The 19,792-nt window shown below is 43.0% G+C and overlaps 1 protein-coding gene across 2 annotated transcripts in view; it reads left to right on the forward strand.

Annotated features, from left to right (window-relative positions):
- The window catches only part of SCLT1 (sodium channel and clathrin linker 1), a 188,538-nt gene extending 168,996 nt beyond the window's left edge, over window positions 1-19,542 (forward strand). For both annotated transcript variants that reach the window (XM_075860446.1, XM_075860445.1), the window contains exons 21-23: window positions 6,424-6,502; window positions 13,305-13,400; window positions 19,214-19,542. In XM_075860446.1, the coding sequence (XP_075716561.1) occupies window positions 6,424-6,502; window positions 13,305-13,400; window positions 19,214-19,276 (238 nt within the window). In that variant the 3' untranslated portion in view covers window positions 19,277-19,542. The remainder of the gene's footprint in view (window positions 1-6,423; window positions 6,503-13,304; window positions 13,401-19,213) is intronic.
- Window positions 19,543-19,792: the final 250 nt, after the last annotated feature.

A 19,792-nucleotide genomic window follows, 5' to 3' on the forward strand; every position in this document is an offset into this window, starting at 1 on the left:
AGAGGATCAGGCATGTTGAAACCCAACATACCTGATCCTTCTTTTCCTCAACATCTGCGGTCCGGAGACCCCGTACACCTTAGATGGTCAACCCGTCTTGACAATTTTAGTTGGTTCGGCCGATGTTCGTTTAACGTGTACGGGCACATTAAGATCTCATTCACAAAGGCTGAACACGGGCAACTTGATATTTTCAGGCATCAACTTTATTGTGAAAGTGCATAATTTCCAGCTTTTATATTTTGGAGAACTGAACCCTGCGTATTCGATATAAACCTGGTTGTTTACAGCACTATTGGATGCTGCAGTTTAGAAAAAAAGTATTATTTGAGGAGTCTTATCCTTTAGTTAATAAGGAATACAGTGCTACATTACTAGGTACACAAAAGACATTTCATTATTTAGAGGTTAACAACTTTGGGCAACCCTTGTCCGTTGGCCACAACAGTGAGCTGATCTGGAGGAGCTGGTAGTATTGCAGCAACCTTCATCAATCGTCTGTTATCAATGGGGGAAAGGAGTTACCCACTATTTATTTCTCTGGAACATTGACGTTAATTGGAATCCGTGTAATATATGTACACATAAGGACCACTCTTTGCCCTCCTGCTCCATAGAAGGTTTCTGTCCTCCCTGACCTCGCCTTTGGCTAAAAGAGGAGGATCGCAAGAGGCAGACATTGTACCAACACCGTTAATTTCAAGAAAATAAATGACCAATTTTTGGCTAGGCAACTAGTCGAAAAGCAATACGTTTCGCTGACTGTCTCTCTGGTGTGGAATAATTGGGGAGATTTATGGGACATGTCTCTGCCCATCCATTCTATTTTTTTAGACTGCAAACATATAATACTAGATGCTTCACTTGATAGGGATTGTCTAGACCAGGGGACCATAACCATAGCTGGCACATGGAGCATGATTTGCTGGCACGCTTTCTCTCCCAGTGTCCAGTGCCGTTGTGTGCTTGGCAGTGCTGAAAACGGGGAGAGCGGCGCTGCATTATTTGTTTGGTGGCACTGAACACTAAGAGCACAGCGCTCCATTCTGTATTTGTTGGCACTGAACCAGGGGTGGCGCTCTGTTGTGTGCTTTGCAAGCACATAATGCAACACCACTCTCTCTCCTGGTGTTCAGCCTCGCCAAGCACATAATGCAGCGCTGCTTTCTCTCCTGGTGTTCTGCACCGCCAAGACTGAGTTCAGTAGTCACTCTGCCACTAAAATCACAGAACAGGTGTATTTAAAAAGAAAGTTACCGCTCTCCTGTGTGCAGCCCCCCCCAAGCTGGTGTTCATAGCTGCTCTCTCCTATGTGTATCCATTTCCCCCAACATGGTGTTCAGTAGCTACTTTCTCTTATGTGCAGCCCCCTGAGATGTTTAGTAGCCACTCTCTCTCCTATGTGCATCCCCCCCCCAAGCTAGTGTTCAGTAGCCACTCTCTCTCCTGTGTGCTGCCCCCTCTAAGATGGTGTTCAGTAGCCGCTCTTCATATATTTGTATTATAACAAGGCAGCTAAACGGGATAAAGTGGACATTTGTTAATTTCAACTGTCGACCACTATGAGGCCTGGATTCAGCTCAGTCACCTCGAATGCACCAAAGATGGATCATGTTTGCAAAGAAAGTCAGGGACAAGGGTCACATTGAAATGCAAGTTCAATAAACTGATTGGTTTATGTCCAATACATGGTAACAGTTTGTGTTATATGACTTTTATGTTTGCACAATGAGTAGTTCTTCTTTGATTTGTTTTTTTGTCATCTGCACGCCATACATAAAAGGTTGCCTACCCCTGGTCTAGGCTACCTCTTCACCCTATAGTCATTGGGGGTGGCAGTATTCTAAAGTTCTATTAACCTACATCACCATGACATCCTGTGTAATTGCGCTGCAGCGATCAGGTACCAGTGTAATTACAGTGAAGAAAAAAGCTGCCATTGTATTGGAAGTGGCGCTGCTACCTAGACCGTTGCATTTATGACCATATAGTTAGACAAAACCAGCTGCTGCTATTTTTGTAACTAAACCACTTTGCGGGAGACAGTAGAAAAATTCTTTGAAAAGTAACTAGTAAAGGTATTTGAGTGGAAATGCTAGAAACACAGCAGGAAGGGTCTCTGCACTGTCAGATCTCCTACAAGTGATGTGTGTAATAGAAGCTTCAAATTTCCCCTATTAATAAATTGTGTTTTGCAAACTCGGCTTCATTTTAGCCGAGTGAAACCGTTCTACTCCAGAATGTCACCATGATCTAGCGGATTCTATTTTTATTCTGCTTAAAAAAAAAAAATCTGTTTTGCCAAGGAACCAAAGTGTATAAAATAATTGATAGCATGGCACAAGTGTGCGCTCACTTCATCTGTATTTACCAATATGCATTGCATACACATTTCTTTCATTCTCGTGCCCTTTAGCTGACATTTTTGCTGAGACTTGAAGCTCATCCAAGTGCTTTGCTTTTCCAAGGTATGCTAATTAAAAACTGGCTCAGCAGAATTGAGTGTTGCGGTTTTATTTATACTGCTTGAGAATGGCTTCAGCAAATAGTGACCCTCCATAGTACGGACAGTTTAAGGAAAATATTCTTTAAACAGCTGGTATTTGTTTAAACGTGATCATTATTCAGAATGGAAGCAGAGCCGTGTTTGGCATTGGTAGTTTTTGTTTTCCGCTGGATATAGTATTTGAATATAAGTGCGCGTCTGTGTCTTTTTTTTTTTTTTCCTGTTTGTGTGCTGACAGGAGATCTGTAAATCTTTCAGAGACTAAGCTGGAACGTTGCCCAGATTTTTAAATTGGTATGGGAGAAGCAGTCACTCTGAAGAGTTAGCAGCCTAATAGAACCCGTATCTGCAGTACATTGAGGCAGACAGAGCAATCTATAGTCATTGGGTGCTTCCCTGCCATCAGCTTCTTGGCGTTTTTGCAAATTGTGGCTCCTTTTCCTACATCAGAGTGATGATTACATGGGTGTTAATATACATGATATTTCACTCCTTCATTTTGGCTTGTCTAGTCCATCCAGTACTATAGGTCATACTCACACGAATGTATATACATTTAGGCTCGGGCACCAGATATTCACTGTATATGGAAGAAGATTATGTACCGTTATCTGAAGCAGGACCAGGGAACAATGCTCATTCATGTGTTGAGTATGTAGGTAGATTGTGTATTTTGTAGTTTGTACAGTTGTTTAGGTTCTGATTTATAAAACAGATTTTCTTTAATGCATTTTAGTTAGCATTTTGCAAATATTTGTTTTTCTCCCATACAGTGTTCCAGTTTTTGCGTGTGTGCGCGTGCGCGCACTAATATATGGTTACATGACTATAATATGGCTGCACTTTGATTTGTACCCACACCAGGTCTCCATGACAACACGGCACTTGGCAGAAATCAAGACAGGAAGTGTTGTCATCGGAATCTCAGAATGTACAATAAAGAGTGTTTTATAAATTCCTTCTGGGTGGTCTCCTTTACACTTCTTAGTTTAAATATAAATAAAGGCGTATTTTTGTAAAGAATTGCATTTATTGTCCTGTAAGAAGCTCACTTTTGTGGTAGCACTTTTTTTTTTTTTAAAAGCCGTAGTTTTAGAGATTTTGTTTAGAACCTCTTCTATGCCACAATGAAGTTCAATTCAATGAGGGAAAATGGCACAAAAAGGCAAAAGAGCGGGTATGCTTTGTTTAGAAATACATCCAGCCCTAGTAAAAAAAAAGTTTTTAAAATGATATCCACAACATGTAAATGGGACCTTTTTATAGGAGAAAGAGAAAAATTCATTTAACCCAGGATCAGTACAAGATTGATGAAGTCACTCAACGTTTTATATAGATTCTACTAATGTTTTGAAATTGTAGAGTTCTTAAACAGAAGGTGTCATCCATGTCACCACAGTAATCTGCATCTTTACCTCTTCCTATATGTAGTGCCAGGCAGAGTCACCTATTTCCATGCCACCACCATCAAACAAAATGAGATTGTGTTTAGCCTGATAAGATTGTTCACACTGCTAGAAGTTCCCAAGTGCCTTGTATTCCAGAAATGAGTGGATCACCAATGTCCCGATATAAGGTGCATACTAATGCTATCCGCACTCATTTCTGTATTTACTTTTGAAAGTATTACTTTTTTATATTCCCGAACTGCATGTGTGTTTTGCTTGGCAGCTGTCCCATCTTGACAAAAGAATATCATTAAAGACTTTTTCTGCTGGTTGAGTAAGACAGCTGCAGGTACTGGCACAATACAGAAATCCATAATCACGGAGAGTAACTAAAGCATATTGCCGGTTTTTCACTAGAACAAAACACATCTGGCACAAGCTCTGTTAATTTGTTATCTGTGCATCATGAATAATGCACCAGCTACAGCTGGCACATCCTAAACCTATTTGCCAAGCTATGAAATAGGCAAAGGTATTGAGAAATAAAATGTGCTCTATGTTAAATGTCTAGCTTTTCAAAACTCCTTAGTCAGTATCATCTGCAGCTCCACCGATGGTGCGGTCTTCAGGTTGCTTTTTACCTTCAAGTAGCTTTTTATATTAGTACCTCTAAGCAGCTTAAAAGCATTTTGTTTATCTGACTTTCAGGTGCCAGAAATATTTGCAGCTACTTAATTTTTGCGATTTTTACAGGATTTTACAGCTTCTCTGGCTTTTTAAAGGTTGCTTACAGTAATGCGTTTTTAATCTAGATTGCAGAGTTATATAAAACATAAAAAATGCAATGTATCGTAGCAGGCAGAGCCACTCCTATTGTTTCCAAAGCAGCAAGGACATGAAAAATAAGCAAGACTAGAATTGCACAACATTATTTCAGACACATTCATTGGACGCTTGTTTTATTTCAAGAGTCTAAATTCGTCTGTGTGTTCTTAAAAAAAAAAAAAAAAAGTCTGAACAGCATCTTCTAAAAACCATGCAAAACCAGCATAAACTTAAACATAATTGTATAATGGCTGAAGTAAAGCCTGTGCTGGAAACCTCATATATCACAAACTTTTCTGTGCGATGTGTTTGTGTGTTGCACTTTTGATTCTTCAAAGAATACATTTTATTTGCTGAAACCAGAATTTGCCTTTTAAAAGGAACTTGTCACATGAACATAAAGTCTTATCTGATAGCGATCTGTTATAGAGCAGAACGAGCTGAGCAAATTGATACATAATTTTGTGGGAAAATATTCTGTATAACCTCTAATTTATACTCTTAAATACCTGCTGATTGTGGGCTAAATAGTCCATTGGGCGGACTGACCTATTGATTGACAGTCTTCCCTGTATGACTTTGAATACAGACACTGCTGTCAGTCACTCAGCAGGACCGCCCACTTGGACTCTTAATTCCGCCATGGGCAGGGATTTAAATAAATTAGAGGTTATACTGATTTTTTTGCACAAAACTATATATAAATCTGCTCCACTTCTCCCGCCCTAAAACATAATGCCAGCAGAGTAGACTGCATGTGCAGAGTGACAGGTTCCCTTTCAGTGGCTGAGGTCTGTGACATAGCCTATGGAGATAGGCACGTATCTGTCTAGAGAGACTAGGTAGTGTACCCTGGGCCATGTGTGTTGAAGTGGCCGGACGTATACAATACTTCTGGTGGTAAGTAGCAATGGAGATGTTAAAGAGAATGATGGCACGGCGGTCTATCATGGCATCCTACTCATCCTACCATGTCTAAGGCTCTTTATTAAGAACAGATGATATAATAAAATATATCTCCACTATGTGATCTCTGCATTCTAACACAATTTATTTCTGTACATGGGGTTTAAGATATTCCTACCACACGGATGTATGTAATTAAGCTTTAAATGAGATTAATTTTCACTTAAATTGAGGCTGATATTCTTTGACTTCTGTGCACTTCGAGGCATTTACCAAAGTACACTATAAAAATGCTGTCACCAATAATATACACTATGCTTTTTTCCTTAGATTTATAAATGAAGGTTATTCTTGTTTTAGCGTAATAAAGTAATTCGCAGTTTTTCATTATTTTCTGACTCATTTAGGCAAAATGGACCTGGCATTTTGATTAAGCCCGTGTCTGCTTTCTGCCACGAACCATTTAAATAGTTTGTTATAGAATGAATTGCTTTTATTGCCGCTCTGCTAAGTGGGATTATGATCATCAAGTGACCTCTAAATGAATCTGCAAACTTTATCCTCATGAGTCATCACACGCTGAGGGTAAAATACTGGGGGATCAAGAGGCATTACGAAAGATTTACACTACAGCTGGGTGCACAGATATGTTGTATGGCTTCAATATCCTAATCATATTAATAGCGCTTGACATGATTGTATCTGGGTATGAATAGTGGAGTGGTTACTACTTGAGAAACAGAGTAAGGGTTAAAATAATATTTACTGTATAATTCATTGACCCATATTTCTTTACAGAAGTCAATTGAATGATCAGAAGAGACACAATCGAAAGTTAGTCTCTCAGTTGGAAACTACCTATGAGAAAAATGTTGAGGTAAGACATCATGAGCTTTACTATATTTATAATCAAGATAAGTAACCACCAAAAAGAAATAAGTCGTTAGTTTCGACTTTTCTAGACAGTTCAAGTTCTTCAAGTTTTAAGTCTTTGTAGAAGCGAACACCGATGGGATTGTGAAGAATCATCCTAGAAGAGCATGTTGGCTTTTCTGTATAAATACGGTCTCGAAGACAAAGTGGTTTCTCCATTCATAGCAGCCATTCGTGGCGTAGCTATATAGGTCGCAATTGTGACTGGGCCCCCGAAGCCAGGGGGCCCGCGGCCCCCCGCACCACATCAATAAAAAGTTACTATAGTAACTGGGGCCGCGGGACACTGTTAATATAGTAACTACAGTACTTACCTTCCTGCTTCTGGAGAGCAGCAGAGGTCCTGACGTCACAACGCTATGAGCCGCGCACAGCATTCTGATGCTGGTTAGAGTAAGGACATCCGCTGCGGCTGAAGAGGAGGGTAAGATTAATATCCCTGTCTGCTGAAGTTGATTGGCGGGGTCCGTCTCCCGGGACCCACCAATCAGCTGTTTTGAAGGGGCTGCAGCACTCGTACGAGAGCTGCATCCCCTTCATTCCGGTCACTTGCTCACACTGTGAATCCGTGTCGGCGATTCACAATGTGAGCTAGTAAGGGAAATGAAGGGGGAGCAGCTGTTGTACGAGTGCTGCGGCCCCTTCGAAACAGCTGATTGGCGGGTCCCGGGAGACGGACCCCGACCCATCAGCTATTGATGGCCTATCCTGAGGATAGGCCATCAATGTTTAGGGACTGGACAACCCCTTTAAGCCTACAATGTAGCAGGCTTAGAGGGCCCATGAGACAGGATCACGGTAGGCTTATATACAGGGCCCCAGCAGACCGTAATCTTATACTGTATAACATTACTGCCCATATGTGAAACTGTCTGCTGGACCCTGTATCTAAGCCTACCTTGACAGACAGTATCACACATGGACCCTGTATCCTAGCCTACCATATGTGTTACTAATCGTTTTTTTGTGTTATTTTACAGGTTCGGTCGTTGGACTACATCGGATTCGAGGACTACTTCGGTGACGGCTTTTTTTATTATCAATAAAATGGTTAATGAGGGTTGTGTGTTTTTTTTATTTTTATTTCTATAAAATATTTTTTTAAACTATATTACTACTGCCTTAGTAATGGCCGCTGGCTGAGTGACCGCATCCATTACTAAGGCGGGGCTTAGTGTTAGCCGGTGCAGAGGCTAACACAAACCCCCATTATTACCCCGGTACCCATCACCACCAGAGGTGCTGGGAAGAGCCGGGTATGATCCGGTACCTGACCATCTGTAGCGATGGTCGACCACCGGGGCGGGCGCAGGCTGGTATTATCAGGCTGGGACAGGCCAGAAACAGCAGCCCTTCCCACCCTGGTAATGCTAGACTGCTGCTGCTTTATTGTATCTGGCTGGTTATGAAAAATGGGGGGGACCCCACATCCTTTAAAAAAACAATAATAATCATTCAAAAAAACGATGTGGGGTCCCCCCCCCCAATTTTCATAACCAGACAGATACAACACAGCATTACCAGGGTTGGGAGGGACGCTGTTTTTTGCCTTCCGCAGCCTTATAATACCAGCCTGCATCCGCCTCGGTGGCCGACAATTACTACAGATGGTCGGGTACTGGATCGTACCCGGCTCTTCCCGGCACCCCTGGTGGCGGTGGGCACCGGGGTAATAATGAGGGTTAGTGTTAGCCTCTGCACCGGCATAACATTAAACCCTGCCTTAGTAATGGGGGTTGTCAATCAGCCAGCGGCTATTACTAAGGCGGTAATAATAAAGTTTAAAAAAATACAAGGACATAGAAAAAATATTTTATTGAAATAAAAAAACACGCAACCCTCATTAACCATTTTATCGAGAATAAAAAACGCCATCATTGAAGTAGTCCTCGAATCGGACGTAGTCCAACGATCAAACCTGTAAAAAAACACACAAAAAAGCAAAACAATTATTATTCTTACCTTTCCTGGGTCCAGCGCTGGAGCCGCAATGTCAGCGAGCTGGGCCCTATATGTAATCCGATCATGTGTGATACTGTCTGCTGAGCTACTGTATCTAATCCCATCATGTGTGATACTGTATGCTGGGCCCTATCTCTAATCCTATCATGTGTAATACGGTCTGCTGAGCCACTGTATCTAATCCTATCATGTGTGATACTGTCTGCTGAGCTACTGTATCTAATCCGATCATGTGTGATACTGTCTGCTGGGCCTGTCTCTAATCCTATCGTGTAATACTGTCTGCTGAGCCCTGTATCTAATCCTATCATGTGTGATACTATCTGCTGAGCTGTGTATCTAATCCAATTGTGTGATACTGTCTGCTGAGCCACTGTATCTAATCCTATCCATAGTTTATAGGGTCGTAGTGCTATAGATATGCTGTCTGCTATATGCACACACATATACACACACACACACATGGGGGTATATGTATTTGGGCTATTTCCCCTGACATTTTAAGTCCTTAGTGACGCCCCTGGCTGCTAGTGCTGCATTGTTGGGTCACTTAGGAGACCCAGTGATGCAGCTAAAGGCTTTGGGCCGTCGGCCATGAGAAGTTTGCGGGGGGGGGGGGCAATAAGAACTTTTGCATCAGGCCCATGAGCCTTTAGCTACGCCCCTGGCAGCCATGTTTAGTTTTCTGGGGCAGCTTGGAAAATAAAACTCTTGATAAGTTTCTAAGAACCTCTCCTATGGCTCTGTTTTCGTGAGATCTATTGAGTTGGATGAATCCACCAGTAGTGGAGTTCATAAGCTTCTTTGGTTACAAATATTAGCTGCCCAGATCAAGGTCTTTTACACATATCGCAACAAATTCTTAAGAAGTTAGTTATAAATAAATTACATTTAAGGAACATAGTTCTTGTCTTGTATGTGTGACTTCACCTGTAAAGCTCAAGAAACATTCCCACGTAGTGTGCCGTAAGGGGGACGTGACACGTTTGTGTTGTTACCCATCTGTGACATGTTGTGAATGGAAATTTTAAAATCCCTTCAAGCTGATTTTTTTTTTTTTCACAGTGTGTAATAGAATTAGATTTTTTTTTTCATTTCTCAAGTGATATTTTTTTTAGAAATTCTAATAAAACCGATAATCCTCTTATAAATGTGTCAGATTTGAGAATTCGTGTTATTAGGGATTTAAAGAGCAATTTCACCCATTCAGTGTGGATATTACCTGGTCGTTATCTGGAAAGACCTTCCCAGGCTAGACGTTAAGCGAAGATGTTAAAACACCATAATACATTATTATACTCATCCATAACGTTATATTTATATCTGAATGCTGGCAATTGCCACTTTGAATCATACTTGCCAAATCTCCCAAAATGTCTACAGGAAAGGGAGGAGTTATCTTAGACTCCCAGAAGAGCAGGCAAATTTAGGGGGGGGGGGTCTATATTAAGTGGGGTCTGTATTAAGCAAGCGGTTTTGTCTGGGGTGTATTTTAAAGGGGGTCTGGTCGAAGGTCTATAATAAAGGGGGTCTATATTAATGAGGGGGTCTATATTTAAAGGAGGTCTGCTCTGAGGTATATATTGAAGGGGCTTTGGAGTCTGCTTTAAGGGATGATCAGGTCTGATATCTGTATTAAGGGGTGTCTGGTCTAGGGCCTGTATTAAGGGGAGTTCCGTCTGAGGTCTATATTAACACCTTCAGGGAGTCTACGTAGTTGAATCGCAGAGATTTTTGGCCTGGTCCGTTACGTGAAAATATGTGCATGTAGAAATAGGCATAACTCCTCACATTTTGTACTAAGAGATGTTGCGTGTCTCAGGTACTACTTGCTTTACACTTTTTATGTTTCAGTAATTTTTATTGAAGGTTTTCAAGAAAAGGTAAACCATACATAAAACAATGTAAGTAGCAGCCGGGGGCAATCCCCATAAATCGAATCATGACAGACAAATATATCCCAAATATTGCCACATGTCAAAAAAAAGAAAGAAGAAATAAAAGGGAGGGAGAGAAAAGAGGGAGAAAGGTAGGAGAATGAGAGTCAAATGTCTTCTAGGCAAAATTAACCTAAGAGATCGTCCCAAGGTAACTAAGCCGTGGCTGTCAAACTTGAAGGAAGAGCTCTTCCTTATCTGAGACCATACAGTGTATATGGTCATTGACCATAATCCAATTCAGTTTAGTCTTAACCAGATGAAGAGGAATCACATGACTTTTCCAAGATTTAGCTATAGCAATTTTGGCTGCCAGGAAAAAGGATACAAATGTATGAGAGGCCTTAGATAATCCTGGGATGGTCTCATTAAAGGGAACCTGTCACCAGCAATTCACCTATTGAACTTCACATATCCCCCACTGGCCGCTGCTATCAAAAGTTCATTGCCTTAATCCCCTCTCCCAAGCTCCTCCTCCGACTGTAAATAACGGTCTGCAAACATTTTGCGCCTTTTATAATAATCCGGTGTCCCTTTGTGCGCGCACCCCAGAAGAGGACATTAATGCACTAGCGCGGTTTTTTTGTGTGCTGGGGAAGGCGAGGAGCTGTCAATCAAAAGTAAGGAGGCGGGGTAAACTCGGAAAGACTTGAGGAATGAAGATATGACTCTTTTCAAACGAAGATTTTACTCTTTTCTGCTCATTAGCATATGGTGTGGGAACACTAAAATACTGAATACTAAAGCTACAGAGCCGACTAAGAAGATAATTATAGGTTATATAGAAATGATTTTTCACCCACTACCACCAGGTATTGCTGGTTTTATAGGTGAAATGCTGGTGACAGGTTCCCTTTAAGTAATGCCTGTGACGGGGACAGTTTCAAGTTAATCTGAGTTATGGAATATAACATATTAAAGATTTGTCGCCAGAATCTGTGTACCCTCGGGCAATCCCACCATATATGCTGAGGGTCTGCCACACATCCACAGTGTCTGAAACAAGAATATGAGGAAGAAGGGAACATCTTGGCCAGTCTAGAGGGAACTAAGTACCAACATAAAAATACTTTATAATTGGCTTCGACCAGCGAAGCGTTAATGGAAATTTTCGCAGTACGTTCTGCCATATCTTGCCATTCCCTAACAGTAAAGGATGTGTGTAAGTCCCTCTCCCACATAGACATATATGACTGTTTGTCCAATGGAGAAACCAAAAATTAGTAAATATTAGACGAGATGATGACCACTAGAATTATTCAAGCATAAATTTTCAAATACTGAAGTACTTTGTAGAACCAAAGTAGGTTTAAATGAGGACATAAAATGGTGAATCTGGTGAAAGCGAAAAATCTCAGTCCGGCATGTGGTAGATAGACTGATAATAATGACAGGGTTTTACACCTAGTCTATCAAAGAAGTGTCCAATTCGGTATAGATTTTTATCCAGCCACACATGCTTTTTCAAGTTCTTGCAGTAAGCGTTGTGAGAAGTGTGCAATAAGAACTTTGTGACCAGAATATGCCCCAGTGTCCACTTGCAGCTGCGAGGAGGATAATTGAGGGGACCCAGCCTGGCTAATTGAAAACCCCCGTACCGCAGCGTCTGCGGAGGAAGCATTGGAGTAATCATCCCCAAACAAATCTGAGGCAGGGCTTGGGCTCTGAAAACATGGGGTACCTCCATCCACGCTGTGTATCGGGTCCGGTGAGGTGGGTTCAGCGCCATCATGGCCTGCTGCGCGTGTGCAATCTGCAATGGAGGCTCCATCTCAGCAGCCATGGATCTGGTCACGATCCCGTACTTTTTGGCGTTTGATTTCGCCATCAAAAGAACCCTGAGAGGAAGCAGGAGGAATTCCGGTTGAATGTGAGCGAGGTGAGCGGCTAGAAATAGCTAAAAAATAGCTGTATACTCCCGTTGAGGTGCTGAGCTCTTGGGAAACACGTCCACCATTAGCCCCGCACGCATGCGCCTCTCTGGTTCACACTTTTAGCCACAAAAATAACGGTTATGCATTTTTTACAAATTTTTTACTCTTAAGCAAAACTACATGACTTCGCCCATTAACATTTAAGTGCTTGGTGGCGTTTTTTTTACAATGTATGAGGTGTATTTTCAGAAAATGGATGGGTAAGGGGGTATAATATACTTTAAAAAAAATAAATAAATTAGAACTATGGTTTCATTTGTGCATGTCAAAGATGTGAAAAATTGTTACGGCAGCGAAAGGGTTAAGGGAGCATCTGGTCTAGGGTTCGTATTTCTTAGGTGGTCTGAGGTCTGGTGTCTAAGTTTAGGGGCTCTGTATTTGTTTAGGAAGTCTATTTTGATGTGTGTTTGTGTGTGTTTTAAAAGACATACATTTTTGCATGGTACGTATAGTGCACCGGTTTATACAATGTGTTTTGGAAGCTACATGTTGTCCCTTCTCCAAAGTTGGCAAGTATTCTTTAAATATACAGTTGATATGGTTCATTGCCTGGACTATACAGCAGCTGGATGCAGTACATTTTTGCTTTAGTAAAAACCGCTGTGTGGCGAAGTTGGACAAACCAACATTTCTTGCATTGCTGCAAACTGCTTCTCCATATAACAACTCGGGTCACAAAGCTGTACAGTTTACATTGTGGCCTTCCTAGTTTTCTAACAGGACCTTATATTGTTAATCACCATTGTCATTTATACTTCAGTTTATGTTTGGTAGTGTATATGACCCATATATAAACTGTTATCTGCCTTTATAATGAGGCAGACAATGAACGTGAAGATATTTTGTACTGGGCACATGTATTTATATCTTAATTTAGAAATAAGATATTTAACTAATCCTCCTTTTTATTTAGCTTGAAAACCTGATCGCAGATTTACAGGAAAAAGGCTTGAGGCTTCAGAAACGCCTGGATCACTCAGAAGGGCAAGCAGTAGAGGCTTCCAAGCAGGTAACACTGGATAACATTTGCGGGCCATACAAAATGAGCAACTTAAATCTAGCATGCTAATTTTTAATTAACTCACCCCTAATGTAATGGCAGGAACTGCTTCTCTTTAGTGAGGCATGTGACGTTAGCCGATATTGATGATGTTGCTACTGTGTCGATCAGTCTGGAGCACAGTCCACTCTTTTTGCAATTGTAAGTTTTGAAAAGTACTCCTCCAGCAGTGAGTTGTTCCGACTTACTTTAAGGGGGTTTTCCCATCAGGGACATTTATGAGATATCCCACCTTTGGGACTTGCACCTTTCTCTAGAACGGGACCCCATAAACACCGAAACCCCGTTCTACCTCTCTGTGTTCCGGCTGATTTCTGATGACGAAGAAAAACAGTGTAGCTCACTGAGCTAAGCTGTTTCCGTAACTCCCATAGTAGTGAATGGCAGTTATGGAAGCAGCTCAGCATGCGAGTTATGCTGTTTCCGTTACTACCATTCAGTACTATGGGACTTACACGTTTTTTTTCTTCATGGTCAGAAATCAAGCTTCAGCCACAACACAAACAGGTAGGTGAGGGTCCCAGATCTCTCTCTCTAGAACAGGGCCCCCTAAACCCCCGATCTATCTGAGATTTGACTCATCCTGTGGATATATCATAAATGTCCTTGATGGGGAAAACCCCTTTAAGTCACCTGACCTCACTTCATGCGTTTAGGACAGGTCCTATGTCTACACTGCAGCTAAATTTCTACGTTCAGGCCTCCGCTAAGTTTCTAAATTTTAGGTCAGGACTCGGAGCAGGAGGAAGTCAGATGGAGTCAAGCAGGGGCGTAACTAGGAAAGACTGGGCCCCATAGCAAACTTTTGACTGGGGCCCCCCCTCCCCTGGGTGTCACACAACCCCCCCCCTTGTAGATAGTGCCTTTTTTACAGTCCCCCCTGTAGATAACGCCATACAGCGCCCCCCCCTGTAGACTGTATGGCGTTATCTACAGGGGGGACTGTATGGCGTTATCTACAGAGGGGGACTGTATGGCGTTATCTACAGGGGGGACTGTATGGCGTTATCTACAGGGGGGACTGTATGGCGTTATCTACAGGGGGGACTGTATGGCGTTATCTACAGAGGGGGACTGTATGGTGTTATCTACAGGGGGGATTGTGTGGCGTTATCTACAGGGGGGACTGTGTGGCGTTATCTACAGGGGTGGACTGTGTGGCGTTATCTACAGGGGGGACTGTGTGGCGTTCTCTACAGGGGGGACTGTGTGGCATTATCTACAGGGGGGACTGTGTGGTGTTCTCTACAGAGGGGGCTGTATGGCGCTAACACCATACAGCCCCCACTGTAGAGAACGCCATACAGCCCCCACTGTAGAGAACGCCATACAGCCCCCCCTGTAGGGAACGCCATACAGCGCCCCCCCCCCTGCAGGGAACGCCATACAGCGCCCCCCCCCCTGCAGGGAACGCCATACAGCGCCCCCCCCCCCTGCAGGGAACGCCATAAAGCCCCCCCCTGCAGGGAACGCCATAAAGCGCCCCCCCCCCCTGCAGGGAACGCCATACAGCGCCCCCCCCCTGCAGGGAACGCTATACAGCGCCCCCCCCTGCAGGGAACGCCATACAGCACCCCCCCCCCCCTGCAGGGAACGCCATACAGCGCCCCCCCCTGCAGGGAACGCCATACAGCGCCCCCCCCCCTTGCAGGGAATGCCATACAGCGCCCCCCCTGCAGGGAACGCCATACATTGCCCTCCCCTGCAGGGAACGCCATACATCGCCCCCCCCCCCTGCAGGGAACGCCATACAGCGCTCCCCCCTGCAGGGAACGCCATACAGCGCCCCCCCCTGCAGGGAACGCCATACAGCGCCCCCCCCTGCAGGGAACGCCAAACATCGCCCCCCACTGTAGGGAACGCCGTACAGCCCCCCCCCCCCCCAAAAAAAAATGCGACCTATAGTGTGTCCTACAAATAACATGCATCCCCTATCCACAGGATAGGGGATACATGTGTGATCGCTGGCATTGATAGGGAGAACGGGGGACCGAAAGTCCCCTGAAGTTCTCCATGACTAACCTCTGACTTCCGGCGTCTGTGTCGGCAGCTCAATAAAAATGAAAGGAGCGCTGGTCGCGCATGCGCACAAGCACGACCGGCGCTCCATTCATTTCTACGGAGCTGCCGACACAGACTCCGGAAGTCCGAGGTTTGTGATGGAGAACTTCAGGGGACTTTCAGTCCCCCATTCTCCCTATCGCTGCCAGCGATCACACATGTATCCCCTAACCTGTGGATAGGGGATACATGTCTTTTGTTTAATGGCAGAGCGGGGAGATACCTCCCTGCTCTGCCGTAGTGTTCAGTGGCGTCCCGCTGTAGCAGCCATAGCGGCTGCTAGCGGAGCCTGCGGCCATGGTGGGGGGCCCGTGCCGGCGGGCGACATGGGCTCCCTCATGCCGCGGGCCCCGTAGCAGTCGCTACGGCTTCTACGGCGGTAGTTACGCCACTGGAGTCAAGTATTGTCATTCACTACTAGTGAATGAGGATGCGGCGGTCTGAGCGAGGATGTCCGTGCGTGCCGGATCGGGAGTGGACCAGTCTACTCACCTGACGTGAGTCACCGGACCTCACGTCAGGTGACTGGACTGGTCCACTCCCCGGCCGGCACGCACCGGTCCCACTCAGATCGCCGCCATACTTGGCTCCGTCCGCCCTCCTCCTGCTCCGTAATGTAAGTAGGGCGGATGGAGCCAAGCAGGGAATGACACGGCGGCAGCGGCGGTCAGAGTGAGGTCGGTGCGTGCTGTGACGGGAGTGGTCCAGTCAGCTGACCTCACGTCACTGACTGGGTCAGGTGACTCAGGTCAGGTAACCGTAATGGTCCACTCTCGGGCCAACACGCACTGATCTCACTAAGACCGCCGCCATACTTGGCTCCGTCTGCCCTCCTCCTGCTCCTAAATGGTGAGTAGGGTGCACGGAGTCAAGTAGCGAATGCTGCGGCGGCAGCGTGGTCTGAGTGAGTTCGGACCAGACCAAATGATCTTGCGTGCCTTATACGGCCCGCGGGCCGTACGTTCCACACCCCTGTTATAAAGAATGCAATGTGTACATTTAATGCAGAATAAAATATATTCAATTATCTTTATTGTATGGATTCTGACAAACCTCTCAGCATGTCAAATGATGTTGGTAAAACACGCTGCGAGATATATCCTCACTTACAAGTAATGGAAGTGTCCGAATCTAAAATATCAATGTAGATTTTGGTCCATGTATCTGAATGCACGTTTGGTCTTTCGATATGTTAAAAGACAGAATCCGATATTTTCAGGTATGGTCAAGTAAGAGGATTTGTCATAGTCAGCATGGTTTACTGTGACGATATTTTGCCTAAAGTCTCGCTGAAACGGAATAATTTAAAAAGAATCCATGTGTTAAGTTAGTGTAGGGAGGAAGCATAGGAAAAATAACTCTTACTGCTACTAGTTTGACACATTGGCGGTCAAAAAACTATGCATGGAAAATATAGTGCCCACGGCAATCAGCCATTTTATAATTCTACTTGCAAAATGTTGGCACATCAGCACATGTATTTCTATTGGTTTTCATATTTGACTGTATGTATCTGTTTAAAAGGCAACTCCAGTTGCAATTGGTATTAACATTCAATGGTGCTTTCTTCTGGGTCATTGTAAAGACATGTTTAGTATGTGTCACATAAGAAGACCGCTCTAGATAAAAGGGGTTGTCCCACGATTAAATATTAAATTTCTCTGTTAGATCTAACAATTTTTTTAATTTGTAATAATTTTTTGAAAAATGCTCCTGTGTGTAGATATTGCTGTTCCATACTAGTTATGGCGCCCCCTGGTGTTTTCATGCTGTCCCAGAACATCCCCCAAATGTGTCCAGTGCAGGTCACAGACAACAAATAGCTCAATCCCACCGCCTGGATCCTCTTGTACACGGGCGGCAGAACTAGAAGTGGCTTCTTCTTACCAGCACTTAGTAGATTAGGTGGACAGTCTAATCGGGAATCAAAAGAACACCTGGGGGCACCATAACAAGTATGTAATATCAAGATCTACAGACAGCAGCATATATTTTAAAAATGATTTCAAAAGAAAAATTGTTTTGCGTGATCTAACAGAGAAATGTCATATTAAATCATGAGAACTATTTAACCACTTGGCGCCGCAGCCAGTTTTCATTCATTTTTTTTCCTTCCCACCTTCCAAGAGCTATAATGTTTTTATTTTTCCATCTACATAGCTGTATGAGGACTAGTTTTTTCGGGACGAGTTGTATTTAATGTATTAAATTATTAATTAATGTACCATATAATAAACTAAAAGGCTGTTAAAACAAAATTATGGCACAGATTGTAAAACAAATAGCAATTCGGACATTGTGCATTAGGGTTTTGATTTTACACGTTTTTTTAACTGTTAATTTTTTTAGGGTAAATAAACTTTCAGAAAACTTCTGACCTGTCATCATGTCAGAAGTTTTGATCGGGTGAGCGCTGTGCCACTTAGTTTCTGATCGGCTTTTATCGGAAAGCCGAGCAGTTGGTGTACGGACCTATAGACTTTCTATTTGGTAGAAATTCCATCCAAGAAACCGCGCCTCATAGTGGTTTGATTTCTCGGATGGAAGGTGCTGCGGGTCCCAGGTCAGATATGCAGCGTGATTTATACGCAGCGTATCCGACCCGTGGGAAACCGACTTTATGCTGTAATATACAGCTGATACCAGTTGCATTTGGAGAGGAATCTGCTCCTGGGCTTGCTCCATACATACACCGTCGGCTTCTGCCATCCATGTACGTCGGATGTTGCCAAGGGGTTAATACATTTATATTACTTTTTTTGTCATCATTACTTATTTTTCAGTGTGAATAAAAAATCTGATGCTACCTGGCCAAGTATCATGCCGACTAGCTGACAAATGATATTATGGCTTTTTTTTTCATTCTAATTATGGCGTGAATACTTGAGATAGCCAAGCACAATAACACACACCGCAATATGATAAAGATATGAAAATGTAATAGTTGCAGTGGGTATTTGTGTGTTAATGTGCCAGGCTGCAGGGGTATTGAGGTGTTTTAATGAGCCAATCAAACCCTGAACCCATTCACATGACAGGAGAGGTGAGAAAACGAATAACAATATAATATATATAAGATGCTAGATTTTCCATTTGATGATGATGATGATGTGGCCAATGTTAATAGCTACACTTTATTCTATAAATGGCATTATATACAAGCAGGAGCACTGTGAACATGTACACTATAGATCGCAGCTTTCCCATAAACTGTTATCTATACTGTAATGGTGGGATCTATGGGTGCTGTCTGGACAATTCTTGGCTGGAAGATTAAAGGGAAGGTACAAGAAAAGGACAAATTAATTGTTTTATTCTTATTAAGATTGCAAATCCTGGACGGTCAAGTTTGGAAATTTGACACATGTGAAAGAGGACAAGTACATCCATGACAGGGATTTTAATGCAATTTTTACTCTTTCAGCATTACTCTGGTAAAATTTAACTTTACATGTACCTATTCCTGGGCTAGTACAGTATACTAATGCTGCACGCTGGGATAAAAGTTCTGCAAAGAATTAGAGCTGACTTTATTTGTAGATCTAGATTTTTGATAGTCTTGTCCAATTACCCAGGAACATTCTTACATGATTAGGGAAATCTCATGCCGAGAATTGGTGCTTTATTTCTCAACGTGAACTTGTTGTTCTGTTGCTCAGAGAAATTGTCTTTCTTTTAACCATTTGCATATGTTTTTGCAGCTCAGTCGTGTTGTTTCCCAGAGGAGAAAAACAACTCATAAACTGGACCTTGAGAACATCTAAAAATAAAAATACAACTCCTATAATTGGGATTATATAACCTAAAGCAGAAGACGGGAGAACATAAACAATTAATGACTATTTGTCAATGCTGCAGCAGACAGCAATACAAATCGTTCAGTTGTGGACAATCTATGACGGTTTTATAATGGGAAAAAAGAAACACCTGTTGCAAATATGTTTTCATTAAATTTTTTATTTGTAAGATTCAATATTATATTCTATTGTTTAATAACGCCATTTTGTAAGATTAAACTATTTATACTTAATTTGCTTACTGTTTTTAATACTTCTGTAGTATTCTTCAATTGCTCCATTTACCCTTTCACCTATGACAGCACCCCTGGAGAGACATCCCATCCGCTGGACAGGAAACCTGAGGATATAAAAAGGGACACACCCCTCCACACACCCAGTCAGGTTTCCTGTCCTTCGGCTGGAAGGATTGTCCTGAGGAAAAATTCTTCTCCCTGGGTTGTAGACACCCTAGCAAGGTCTTACACCTTCCAGAGCACGACT

This window comes from Rhinoderma darwinii, chromosome 1, assembly GCF_050947455.1.
Source record: "Rhinoderma darwinii isolate aRhiDar2 chromosome 1, aRhiDar2.hap1, whole genome shotgun sequence".
In the NCBI taxonomy this organism is placed as follows: Eukaryota; Metazoa; Chordata; class Amphibia; order Anura; family Rhinodermatidae; genus Rhinoderma; species Rhinoderma darwinii.